Source organism: Phalaenopsis equestris, unplaced genomic scaffold (genome assembly GCF_001263595.1).
Source record: "Phalaenopsis equestris unplaced genomic scaffold, ASM126359v1 Scaffold000224, whole genome shotgun sequence".
Taxonomy (NCBI): Eukaryota; Viridiplantae; Streptophyta; class Magnoliopsida; order Asparagales; family Orchidaceae; genus Phalaenopsis; species Phalaenopsis equestris.
In genome coordinates this window covers 5,065,537-5,078,754 of record NW_018164666.1, presented here as the reverse complement: position 1 = coordinate 5,078,754, position 13,218 = coordinate 5,065,537, and the positions used below count along the sequence as shown (strand labels likewise).

The window sequence follows — 13,218 nt, the reverse complement described above, 5'->3', positions numbered from 1 at the left end:
TAGCCTACCTAGTGCCGGATAATATCCCAACAGAGAAAATCAGGTCTAAAGCCCTCGAATCGAGCTTTCTCTCGCTAAAATTCTCTCTTCCTCTCTCTAAAACGTTTCTATTAACGGGAAATAAAAAAAAAAACGTGGGAACGAAAGCATGAAAAGTAGAGCCTGTAAAGGGTCTTCATAATTATGAGAAAAAACGTTTTTTTGGTTAAATTTTAGAGAAAAGGATAGAAAGATAGTTTTAGAATTTATGATAATGATATATAAAGCTTTTACACAAATCTATTAATAAGACTCCAAAAGTTATACAAAAAAATAGTAAATAAATAGAAAAGTATGACTAGAACACACCGGTGAAAGCTGTTTACAAAACGAACACCAGATAGTTCCAAAAAGCCATTTATATAGTGTAGTACGAAATCCTTAAAGAAGACAAATTCAACAAGAAACATTTCTTTTACTTACTTATGATGCCCATACAATAGGTAAAATATGCTTAAAATATAATCAAACATGCTATACAATATGGTGAAGTCATTTTATAAACTGGACATGAAACAAACTATTAAAAAATTGAGGAGTAAATTAAGCATCAAATTAATTTAAAAAACTACATGAAAATAATTAAACACAAAATAAATATGCCAGACTTACCAAATCTCAATATTTAGTCTCAACAGGTGCATTGGTATACTACAGTGGCAATTGTTACAAGCATGTCCATCCATAGAACACACCTTGTTTATCTCTTTCATGTGAATATCACATTTGGTACAAGCACATCGAGCCTGCAAGTCATGTGTTCTAGTATTTGGACTTAGGTATGGTTTAGTACGCTACATATGTTTGCTTGAGAGACCATAGCGTGCTAAACCACTCTAAGAGCACAATGTGGATGTTCATACCTACTGGGACATCCACATTATGCTCAATTATTTAGGAATATACATAAGTTTTTTTGAGCAACCGTAGTGTGCTAAACCACTCATTGGGGTACAATGCAAATGTTCACACCTTTGGAGCATCCATATTGGCGACTGTAACATGCTATCTCATATTTGTATATTATATGCACATCACTTAATTTAAATGACAAGTTAATTTGTTAGATGAGTGATCCGTTTGTTAGTTATAACACCTAAACGAGCATTTCTGGCAAGGATGACACAACGAGCAATGTGAGTTTTCGTATTAGGCCAACTTGTCTACGATTGTACTAAGGCTTTAATGACTCTAAAGTACATAACTTGCATGTTATATACCCGTATTTAATGGTCCTGTATTTTAAAGTATAAAACAGACATTTTTCTATTATGTATTATCCACCCCGCTTTTAAAAATATATATGTTAGATCATATGTGATGTGTTTTTTTTAAAATGCCATCCCCTAATGTCATATTAGATCTATTGGATTTTTAGGATGGAACCCTGTTAAATTCATACACTTAGATTTTACCCCTGCACTGTGCACAGATCTAGGTTCAGGTGTTTATATTCAGAGTTTGACCACAAACTTTTGCTTTTCTAGGATATGATATCGACCCAGCTACATCCAACCTTTATTATTATTTATATGTTTGGCTTGTTTACTTTGCACAGTGTGTTGCCCGTTTTCTCTTTCTTTGATTGTGGATTGTTTAGGAATCTTGCAAAATATAATTTAGGCTCTTTAAGGACCTAAAATAATCTTTTTTCAAAATTCTAATAAAAGATTAAGATAAAATCAAAATTCATGATTAAAAAATTTCAATTATTTAAAACCTACACTTTACTTTTTTGTATGACCTCAGGCTGGTTTTAAAATGATTTACATGCATAACAATCACCCAAATCATATTATTATCACCTTCATGCTTATAACTTCAGAAATTTGCATTATATTGCATGTCCCGATGAGAAGTCTCTGTGTTTTTTCAACCTGACTGGCCCAATATAGATTTTTACTTTGGTGTTTTTTTAACATGCTTAGGCTGCTAGAGGCTTCCCCAACCTAGAAGGGGTATAAGTTCTTTGTGGGAACGTTTTTCAGCTTTGTATTTGGACCTCTTTTTTTTCTTCTTTCCAGAAACATCTTTGTCATTTTTTTGGTGAGTATATGTCTCGCCTCTGTGAGCTCTACCTTTATAGGGTCATAGGATTTATAATTTATTTCTTTTGACCTTAGGGCTACCGAGGTCTCCTTAGATGATGTAATTTACAGATTGCAAACAAGAATTCTCTGGTTGTGTTGAGTCGACTACCTTCACGATCATGTATACTTAGAGTTCTAATATCTTTGGATGACATATATGTGGTATCCTAACTCGATTATCTCTATCCGATTAGGATTACTCTTCCTATCCTTTTTTTGAACTCTTTTGAGTCATGTTCTTTTATGATTTCATTGATGTCGTCTCATAGGTCCTGATTGTGAATATGGCGGCGCCCATTTGGGATATAGTGATTCACCCTCTACCCCATGCGTCAGTTAGGCCCTGGAAGCATATTGCAGATCCTATGAGTCAACTCAGTTATTTCATAGACCACGTATGTCGATGAGCCGCTATCCAATTGAGATGTAAGAGATTTACTCTTTATATTGTGACATAACGAGAGCTTTGAATGCATCAAGATGTTCCCAATTGAAATAACAATTCTTTTGGTGACTAATTTACCGCTCATGATAATATAATTATGACCCCTTTTATCAAGAGCATTGGGTATTCTCTAAGTTGTAATTAACCAAAGGAATAAGTTTTTTTGGGAGTGCTCTTCACCCCATGACAAAAATTTTCCTTTTAGTTTCCTGGTTATGGGTGGCTTATGTAGGAATTTTGTTCGTGGGTATCGTACTTCGAGGTATTTCAATCAGATCTTATTCATAAGTATACTCTTGACTTAACATATGAGGATTGTCAAATATAAGCCCTCCGAGTTTTTTTTTTAATTTGTTTGTCTATTTTCATTGTATATCCTGTATTTTCTGATTACTTTTCTTTTTATATCATTTCTATATGATCCGAGCAGAAGATTTATTTGGAAAGAAGAATCATATGACGATATATAAATGGACAAGCTGGTGACTCTGAGTTTTTAAAAAGAACAAAAAACTATTATGCACTCTTAGTTAATAGAATATTTTAATTTGATAATGGGATTAATAATAATTTTTTTTGCTAAGATTGATCAAAAGAGGTGTTAATGACATATTTATCTGACTTTAACCGATTTGAGCTTTAATTGTATCCAATTAATCAATTAAACATAAATAGAGCAGACTTGTCTTTAACATACCTTATGTCATTTATTGTACCAAAGCTAACCAACGCTGGCCCAAATCATTTCTACTTTGAATTTATATTACTTTGACCTTATTAAGGTCTAGTAAGTTTATTCTTATGAATGGACTACCATAGATTATCTTATACCCATGAGAACCTGACACTAGAATATAGGACCAATGTAACCCAAATCTGCCCTACATTGACCCAACTTGGACCTCACTTCCCTTGATTTAATATAGAAAGTTAACCTAAACACAAACTAAGCTAATTATCCCTACACCTTTATTACACACAATAGACCTAGAAGGACTATTTGAACTCATTATTTAAATTTATAAACCTTTGTTAAATTAAATTTATCCTAGTTAGCCAAATAAACCTAACACCCTTAACATAAACAAAAATCAAGGTTCTATGATCTAACTCTAATTGACCATGGGGATATAAATTATGACCAACTTTTATTGATTCTAGTGCATGTAATTCCAAGAAATTCATATTTATTTAATGTGATTAATTGGGCTAAAGTAACTTCTTTGGCAAACATTAATGGCCAACTCTTAAGGGGCTCGATCGACGTGAACCCTAATACAAGCTCACTTGAGTTTAACCCAAGCCAATAAACTCAATCCCAAATGCTTACGATTCAAATTCTTCGCATTCATCATAGGCGTTAATTTAGCCATTCCATAGGTCCCATCCACTCTAAGCCCATTGGCATCCCTTTGTACCAAAGCCATAGCTAAAAAAGACTAGATCAATGAAAGGCCAACCTTCTAGCAATTGAACAAAAGTATAAACTCAAATATTACTTTAAACTGTATATCTATTCTAATTATTGGTGGATTTAAAAGAAATATTTCTCTGCTAAAAGGGAGAAATATTCATCCGAGCATCGCACCTTCGGACGGCTAATCACCAACGACCACATCGCCGTACACATCGGGCAATATGGCTGCCAATCATTGGCCATATGTGCAAGTCCAACCACTGATGACCGTCCGATTACTCTGGGACTTCCGGGCTGAATAATTTGGTGAGCCAAGCGCGCGATGTTGGTTTCAACGCCGTAGGTCATCATGTGCATTAAAATTAAGCTAATGAGTCTTTGATTCTGATTACTATGCAATTAGTCATCTCCCTCCGGCTTCCGACCTCCACCCTCATCTCCCTCGGCTACAACTCGCTCAGAGGCCCTCGTTTACTAACCCATGGCGACTTCACTATTTCTCTGATACATGAAGGTCCTCAAGCTTACTCGGGGATCCTTGGATGCTTCGGGGTTGTCCGCAGGAAAAAGGTGAGCTGCGGATCTAGCCAAGTTCTTTTTTTTCGGATCTGCTCACTTCTTACTTTTTCCGTCGTTAGTCCCTGTGATCTGAATGTTACTGTTCGTTTATTGCGCCATTTGTCTGCTTAACATCTTTCTATCCTCAGCTTGTTTGTGCCTGGCTGCATTCGTTTCTTTTTTATTGTCGTGGGATAAGGTGATTAGGTCTCGTATGTAATTTTCTTTCTTTATCTTTTATAGTCTAATTAGGCGTTTATTTTTTAATTCATTGGATCGTGGTGCTCCTCTGTGAAGGAATTTAATGTTGTTTTTGAAAAGATTGGCACTTGACAATGTCGTTTGGGAATTTGAAAGTATTTCTGTTACTATCATGGGGGGCGGTATGATTTTTCCTAATTCACTGGTGCAGTCTATGATTTAGGCTAGGTTAACCTCAAAAATATCAGTAGTTCATCATCCAGTGCCTTCTTCACCTTAGCTAGCAACAACTGTGGGATGTGAGGGGGAATAGAAGGAGGAGATAGGAGTTTATCAGCTTTGAGTTCTGACCAGAGCACGGATCTGTGATGCTTAATTTGTTTGATAGAGAGAGATGAGTATGTTGAACAAGTTCTTTTCACATTTAATGCACTAGAAATGAACATAATTTATAAAAATATGAAATAACTAATTTGACTACATAATCAAACCATGCTTATTTGTATCTCTTGGTGTTCTTTTTTGTTTATCTCTCATAATCTTTTGGATCCTATATCCTAAAATAATTGTCAGATAGTATATCACAATTTAATTAGATTTAGCATTGTTCATGCTATATAGTTTTTAACTGTTAATATCCTCATAACGGTTTTTAACTATTCATACCTATTGTGGCATTTCCATCCTATTTCACTTTGTTGAGCAATGTACTTACTATAATTGGTCTAAAGCAAATGTGATGTTAACTGCAAAACCATGAATTTAGAATTTCCAATAAATTTACTCTGTGGTTTCTGAGCTTGCAGTGAAGTTGATTTATGGAAGAAGAATGCTGATGATTGTCTTATTTTCAACACTGTGCATGCTTTTTGTGCCATTAATTCATACAATAAGTCCTCTTTTGGTTTGTGGATCTATTCTTATTATCCTCTGAATGTATGAAACTATTCAAGGTATAGCAACTGAATGCAAAGGCGTGTGGGATTTTATGTTGGCGTAGTTGTTATCCGGTTTAGCCTTTCCAAATATCTCAAGGCTAGTTTAATTTCACACTTTTCTTGCTTTCTAGATATTCATAAGGTGTTTATTACTTCTATCTTTCAAGTTCCCAACCAATTTGAACATCTCTTAGGTTGACCTTCTTGTCTTTGCTACCCAATTTGAACATCTCTTAGGTTGATCTTCTTGTCTTTAGGGTATGTTTGGTTTGAAGAAATTGAGAGAATTTGCAATAGATTTTACTTCATAATTTCATATTAGGTGTTTGTTTTTAATGTAATTCATGGGTACCTGATTTTGGCTAACAAATGCATTTTTCTATAAACTACTCCCTTTCCAACCTCCAAGAAAAATGAAGTCATTGCTATGACTGATGCCCCCTTCTTACATGAATTAATAACTTTATTTCTCATTTAACATAGCAAGGAAAAAATAAGCACTTAATTTGGTGCTGAACAAAACAAGTCGATGGTGATCAATTTCAATTCAATTTGTTTACCATTTCTGTTTTCTTTCCATTTTCATTTATTCAATCAATTACTATAAACCAACAAGGGCCTAAAGGTTTGAAGACCTTCAAATTTATTCAGCTTTCAAAAGTTATTTTAAGGCATAACTGTACTTCAATTGCTAGAAAGAAATCTATATGAATACTTTTATATGTTAAAGAAAATCTTATTTGCCCGACCCTTAGTATTTTCTATGAAAAAATTAAAGCTAATATTGAAGAGTGAAGCATTGCATGAATGCAACCATAAACATGTTTTAAAAAATTGATTGAGATTAAAGCTTTAAAAAATATGTAGCACCTCTGGAACTCTTGTATATGCTAATTTGTCTTATATTACATTTATTTAAACTAAAGTTGTGTTTCTTAGCCTTTTCCAACTATATTTGATTCTACGAACAGATTAACAGAGAAGACCTTCACCAGCAATCAATGTAATGAATGGTTTATCATCTTGTGAGTACTCTAAAAGTACAATGCATTATAGGTTGCTCATTAGTTAGCAAGTAGGTGTGCTGCATGCCCAATCACGACAAATTAACCAAATTTGAAGCGGACTATGTGTGTGCTTGCGCACATGCCTCTCTCATTTATTTTTCATCCCTTCCCTTGATTATACACATTTCTCATTTATTTGTGGTTATTGGGATGTTAATGGTTTAAAAATTTCAGACACTTGATTCTATGCATGCTCAATACTATAAATTTTTGAAAGCCTTAGGTTCAGGGTTTACATCCGCAGGGGTGATGCTCCATTAGGGACCATGTGGCCAGGCAATTCTTTGCCTTTTTTTTGTGTGTGGCTTGCTCTTCTTAAAAGTAACCTTTATTGATTTTTAGTGCATCTATATGTAAGTGAGTACTTTGAAAGTTGAGAAACACAGTTATAAGACGACTTAAGTTAGCTAACTTTATTTTTCTCACCTAAAAAGTAATTTTATCATTTCAAAATATACCGAATTGAAAGTGAAACTTTAAAATGCTCCACAAGTTTTAAGTGTAGTTTTTTATTCATAATTAGATATACTTCTCTAGAAAGGAGAATTTCCATAATTATGAATATTTTTAAGTGAAAGTGGGTAAAATGCTAGTTAACATCATTCCTATATTCAGTTTTGTGAAACAAATTTCGTTTGAGCCTTAGATAAATTAACTTTAAATACTACGACGTCATGAAACAGACACTGATCTGACATCCAAATCAATGTATATAACAACAGGTGCTACATTTTTATTAAAAAAGGCTATTTTAAAATGGTTCGCTTAAAAGAATAAGATCTAAATCTAACTGTGCAATTGTGCATCCACATTAGTTCGGAGATCTATTGTCCATTTTCTTCACGAGGGTACTTCCAATTTAACCCAATTGTAGACATTGTTCCATCTAATATCTTCCCCAATTTTTCATTATGTGTGAATAACTAGTCTTGTTGCTTCATATTTGTGTTTAACTCTTTATCATTGCTTGAGCTATATGGACATGTGGAAATATTAAACTTACCTTTTTAACATTTATAAATGGCCACTTCTATGTTAGGCAAAGGACTATGCTAGAACTTTGCTGTAGAAGATGAGTTAATTTCGAAGTCATATGTGCTTTTTATCACTTAAATACTTTTGCTTCAGCACTTCAAAGCTAAGCTCAATAGCTTGTGTGATATTAATGCCATTAATGGATATTTTTTGTTCCCTTTCGACTTTTCTAGATAGGTTTTTAGATGGTTTTTCTTATGATCTAGCAAATTTATTTTTCTTAGAGGGCTCATCATGCAGGTAACATTTGTTGTTATCATTGCCTTTATTTAAGTTTCAGTTTTACTAGCAGAGCGAGGATTATTAGGGTTGAATACATATGCAAATTATGTGATGGGCAATTGTGAATTTGTTTGAAATTGGAAGGAATTTTATTAAGAATTGGGGATTGAAGTTACGGTATGCTGTTTGAAATCCAACTAGGAGGGCGAGAGGCCATTGGCTTGAAGAGAGAGAGAGAGAGAGAATTAATTTTGTGATTTTCCCTTCCGATTGAGGTAAATCTTCAACGAATCCATTGTGAACTCCTCCCATACCTTCTTTGGTAATGCTAGAGATTCTAACAACCCCCAAGCGCTAGCGCCATGTACTTATGCTGCTGGCACACTTAACACCTTAAGACCATGTTATCCTCTGGTATGTTTTGACTCGAGTGTCACTTGTTAGCGCTGCTGTGAATTTCCTGTATTAGCTTTGGTATATGTTGAATTTCGGGCAATACATAGCATCCATGGTAAAGTGAACATTGGCATTCAGTGAATAATCGAGATATTTGTTCTTTCTATTCATTAAAACCGACTAGGCCTTGCTCAGTTCTTCATCTACCTCACTTTCTTGCCTCAGGACCTCACATTATAAAACTGAGGGAAATGACAATGACAATAATTGAGATTCCTCCATCCCTTGTAATGAGGTATCATCGACCTTATTCTCTGATCCTGAATGATACTAAATCTCAAAGTTATACCCTATTAGCTTAGATAGCCACATCTGATGTTCCATGTTCATCATACGCTGTTCTAACATAAATTTAAGGTTGCACTGATTTGTGTGTACTGTAAAGTACCACCCCAACAAATAAGGTCGCCATTTATGAATAACAAACACAATTGCCCTAAGTTTCTCCTCATAAACTGACTTGAGTTTGGCTCTCATCGTCAGCAATAACAACAAGCCTTTATTCCACTAAGTGGGGTTAACTACATGAATTCTTTTTTTCTCTATTGTGTTTTATTGAGTGTCATAGTTTCATTTAATTATAATAAATTAAGATTATTTTTTATATAACATGCCCAAGTCTTTTTCGATCTACCTCTATATTTCTTAACATAAACTGAATCTAAAGCATCTACAAATGAAATAATTGTTGGTCGTTGACACTTGAAATAAGTGTGGGTCGTTGACACTGCATGAGAATTGCGCCTAACCTATAGCCCGAAACATCCGTCTCTACAATAAATGGTTGGATGAAGTCATTAACGCCAACATTGGTACACTCGTCATTACATTCTTTAACTTCTCAAAAGTTCGGGTTGTAGCTTCCCCCCACTGAAAGTTATACTTCTTCAATTTCTCTGTCAACGGCAACACAATCGAGCTGTAACCCTTAATGAACTTTTGATAGCATCCTGTAAGTCCCAATAATCACAAAGTTGATTCTCGCTTCATGGTCCTAGGTAGTGGCCAATCTAGTATAGCCGCCACCTTAGATGGGTCTGTCGATACCCTTGCAATTGACACATGTCCTAAGTACTCCACCTTTGATTGGGCAAACAAACACTGTTTTAAGTTAGCGTAAAGTTGGTGCTCTTCGAGTATCGTCAATACCTTCAAATGATCAATGTGGTCTTCTAAGGAATAGTTGTACACTAATATATTATCAAAGAACACCAACAAACTTTTGAAGAAAGGTTAAAACACCTTGTTCATCAGTTTTTAAAATGGTTGTTGGTGAGTCTAATGGCATAACCAAATTCATGGTGACCCTCATGAGTTTGAAATGCAACCTTTTGCACATTAGTTGGCCGCATATAAATTTAATGGTAGCTTGACTTTAAGCTAATTTTGGGGAATATTGCGGCCTCAAACAACACATCTAGTAGCTCATCAATCACCAAGATGAGAAATTTGTTTGGTATTTTTTTCTTATTCACTGCCTGATGATTTACAAAGAAAAACCAACTCCCATATTTTTTCTTCACTAGTGAGATTGGGCTAAAGATGGGGTTCACACTAGGCTGTATAATCATGGCCTCCAACTTCTCTTAGATCAATCCCTCGATCTCGTTCTGCACTAGGGGGTAATAGTGTGAGACACGCTGATGGGAGAAACCCCTTGTCTTAGGGCTATCCCATGCTCCTATTCCCTTGAAGACTTTAATTCATGCGGCAATTCGAAAACTTTTGCAATTGTTATAAAAGTTGTTGGATTGGTGCTAAAATCTCTGTCAACTTCGTATCATATGTCTATTCTATGCTATGCAACTTGATCAAGAATCCCAACTCTGCCTCCTGAATTGCTCCCTAAATCCAAGGGAAGAAAATTTTCCATCACCTGAATATTTTTTAGTATCAAAATCACCCATTTGCAAACCCCCCCGCTCTTCTCCACTCGTTCCACCCCCATCATTACTACAAAACATCCTGTGTCAACCATCTCAAGCCTCAATTACTCTACTACTAGTGGAGATAAAGTTGTGCGGGACCCTACTATCCACCAACACCAATAGGTTCTGCTCTCTAATCTACCAACACCACAACATCCCGCTCTTTGAATATCTTATAGCGTCAAAATCACCCCTTTACAAACTTCCCCACTCGTCTCTACCTATCAGGCCCCCATCATTACTCCAAAACTTCCTGTGTCCCCATCATTACTCCAAAACTTCCTGTGTTAACCATCTCAAGCCTCAATTGTTCCATTACTTGAGTGAAGATGAAGTTGTTGGTTACCCCACTATCTGTCATCACTATTACGTCCTGCTCTTTGATCTATCTTTGAAGTTTCATCGTGTTGTTTGGTGTTAACCTCACCACGTTATTCAATGAAACTTCCATCACATCGAAGTGTGGGTGTTTTCCTTCACCACGATAAACTCATATGTTTCTTCATCCCTGTCTGCTCGCCACACGCTGTGAGAACTTGCAAGGTTTGATCTTTGCAATATTGTTCTGGGGTAAACTTTTCGTCATACCGAAAACATAAGGTCTTAGCTCTTTTGATTCCTTATTTCTGTATGGTGTTTGAAGGTCACCCCTAGTTGTGGCCCATTATTCTACCTTGTGGAGCCTTCCTTTGGAGTATCACTATTTGAGTTTTTGGGAATCATCATGGTTGTTGCCTTTTGATATGATGCTCCACTTGTGCTACTTTTATTAGCTCATTCTAATGTGTTTTTGTTCTCAACCAATTTTGCTAATTTCATAGTTTTCCCCAATTCTAGAGGTCTTAGCAGACGAAGCGCTGCTTTAATTTTTGGCCTCGACCACTTCATGAAGTTTTTTTACCAATAGTATTTCTGATATCCCTCTCAAACGGTCGCATAACAACTGAAATTTCTCTTTATAATCCATGAAGATACCATCTTGGACCAATGCAAAAAATTGCTCGTGCAAATTTCCTCCTCGCATCATTTTGAAATGCTCTGGCAATTAATCCTTGAGTTCTTCTCATGTTCTGATTGGCTGACGTTGTCATCTCCATTAGTGCCCTCCCTTCTAAGCACAGGGCCACCGCCATCAATTTTTCTTTTTCCATCGGCCCGTTAACAACAAAGTATCTCTCCACTCAATAAACCTATTCATAGGTATCCTCTCATTTAAAAATAGACATCTACAGCTTGCTTATGAATGAGTCTCCCAACAGTTTTGTCGAGCAAAGCTCGGTGAATCCATGAAGTGATACTTGGGTTCCCTTCCTCAAACCATATTGATTTCCCTTCTTCCGTAAATATAGCTCACCTGATAATCAACTCACTGCTCTTCATAGGCTTTTGCATAGAACGTTGTCGCGGTTGCCGCAACAAAAGGTTCTGAACAATTGGATGCAGCCTAAAAAATAGGGTTAACTTGGAGAGAAATTACTTCCTTCTTATTGATTCAATACCATGTACCTTTACATATAGGAGTCCCACCTCTTAGATTAGGAAAATAACTAAATAGGTTACAATTATTTCCTATTACATTACAAAACTAATCAAACATGATTTTGTGCAACTACCAAATAATATAAAGAAGGAAGGAGAATAAATTTTGTATATAAGAGGAAAAATAATAAATCTTGTAATTTAAATTAGATATTTCAACACTCCCCTTCGAGTTGGCATAAATGTATCTTTCAGAACCAGCTTGCACACTAAATCGTCGAACTGTTTTTTGTGAAGTCCCTTTGTTAGAATATCCGCTGTTTGATCGTTAGAAGGAGCATACACCATGCATATATCTCCTTTGTCAATTTTTTTCTTTGATGAGGTGTTTGTCTATCTCTACGTGCTTTGTTTTATCACGAAGGACAGGATTATGGCGATGACGATGACAGACTCATTATCACAGGACACCTTTATTGGTTGCGAACTATGAATTTTTAACTCGTTGAAAATTCTTCTAATCTATAGAACTTCACATATCCCATGAGCCATAGACCTAAATTCAGCTTCAACACTGTTTCTTGCCACTATACTTTGGTTCTTACTCCTCCAGGTTATTAAGTTTTCTCCTAGAAAAGTGCAATACCCTGAGGTTAACCTTCTATATGTAACGCTCCCTGCCCAATCTGCATCTGTAAATGCTTCTATCTGTAAGTGCTCATTTTTCTTGAACAGTAGTCCTCTTTTCCGGACGTTCCTTTCAGATACGACGTACCTTTCAGATACGTAAGGATCCGATAAACAACCTCCAAGTGATGAGTATTTGGAGAGTGCATAAACTGACTTATCCTGCCAACATCAAAGACTATATCAGGATGAGTGTGTGACAAGTAGATTAGTCTTCCCACTAGTTTTTAATATTGTTCTTTGTTAACACAATTTATTTTATTTGTCACTTGTAACATTTTAGTTGGTTCAATCGGGGTTTCAACTTATTTGCACCCAAGCATTCCGGTTTCACTGAGTAAGTCGAGTACGTACTTTCGTTGACTAATAAAGATCCCATCCTTAAATCTGACAAACTCAATATCGAGAAAGTACTTTACATTTCCCAGATTTTTAATTTCGAATTATGTGGTTAATCTTTCTTTCAATGTCTCAATTTCCGTAGCATCATTTCCTGTAAGGATAATATCATCGACATAAACAATTAATATAACGAGTTTTTGAATGTTTGTAGAACATAGTATGATTAGCTTGACTCTGAGTGTATCCATATTTTGTAATCAATTTTCCAAACCTCTCAAACCAGGCGCGAGGAGATTGCTTGAGCCTATACACCC

The 13,218-nt window shown here is 35.5% G+C and overlaps 1 protein-coding gene across 3 annotated transcripts in view; it reads left to right on the top strand.

Moving 5' to 3' along the window:
- Positions 1-4,336: 4,336 nt before the first annotated feature.
- The window catches only part of LOC110023353 (E3 ubiquitin-protein ligase MARCH1), a 33,098-nt gene continuing 24,216 nt past the window's right edge, over positions 4,337-13,218 (top strand). Inside the window, exon 1 of one of the 3 annotated variants that reach the window (XM_020722729.1) lies at positions 4,337-4,561. In XM_020722729.1, coding sequence (XP_020578388.1) covers positions 4,500-4,561 — 62 coding nt within the window. In that variant the 5' untranslated portion in view covers positions 4,337-4,499. The remainder of the gene's footprint in view (positions 4,562-13,218) is intronic. The other 2 variants (XM_020722728.1, XM_020722730.1) reach the window with 2 other exon arrangements.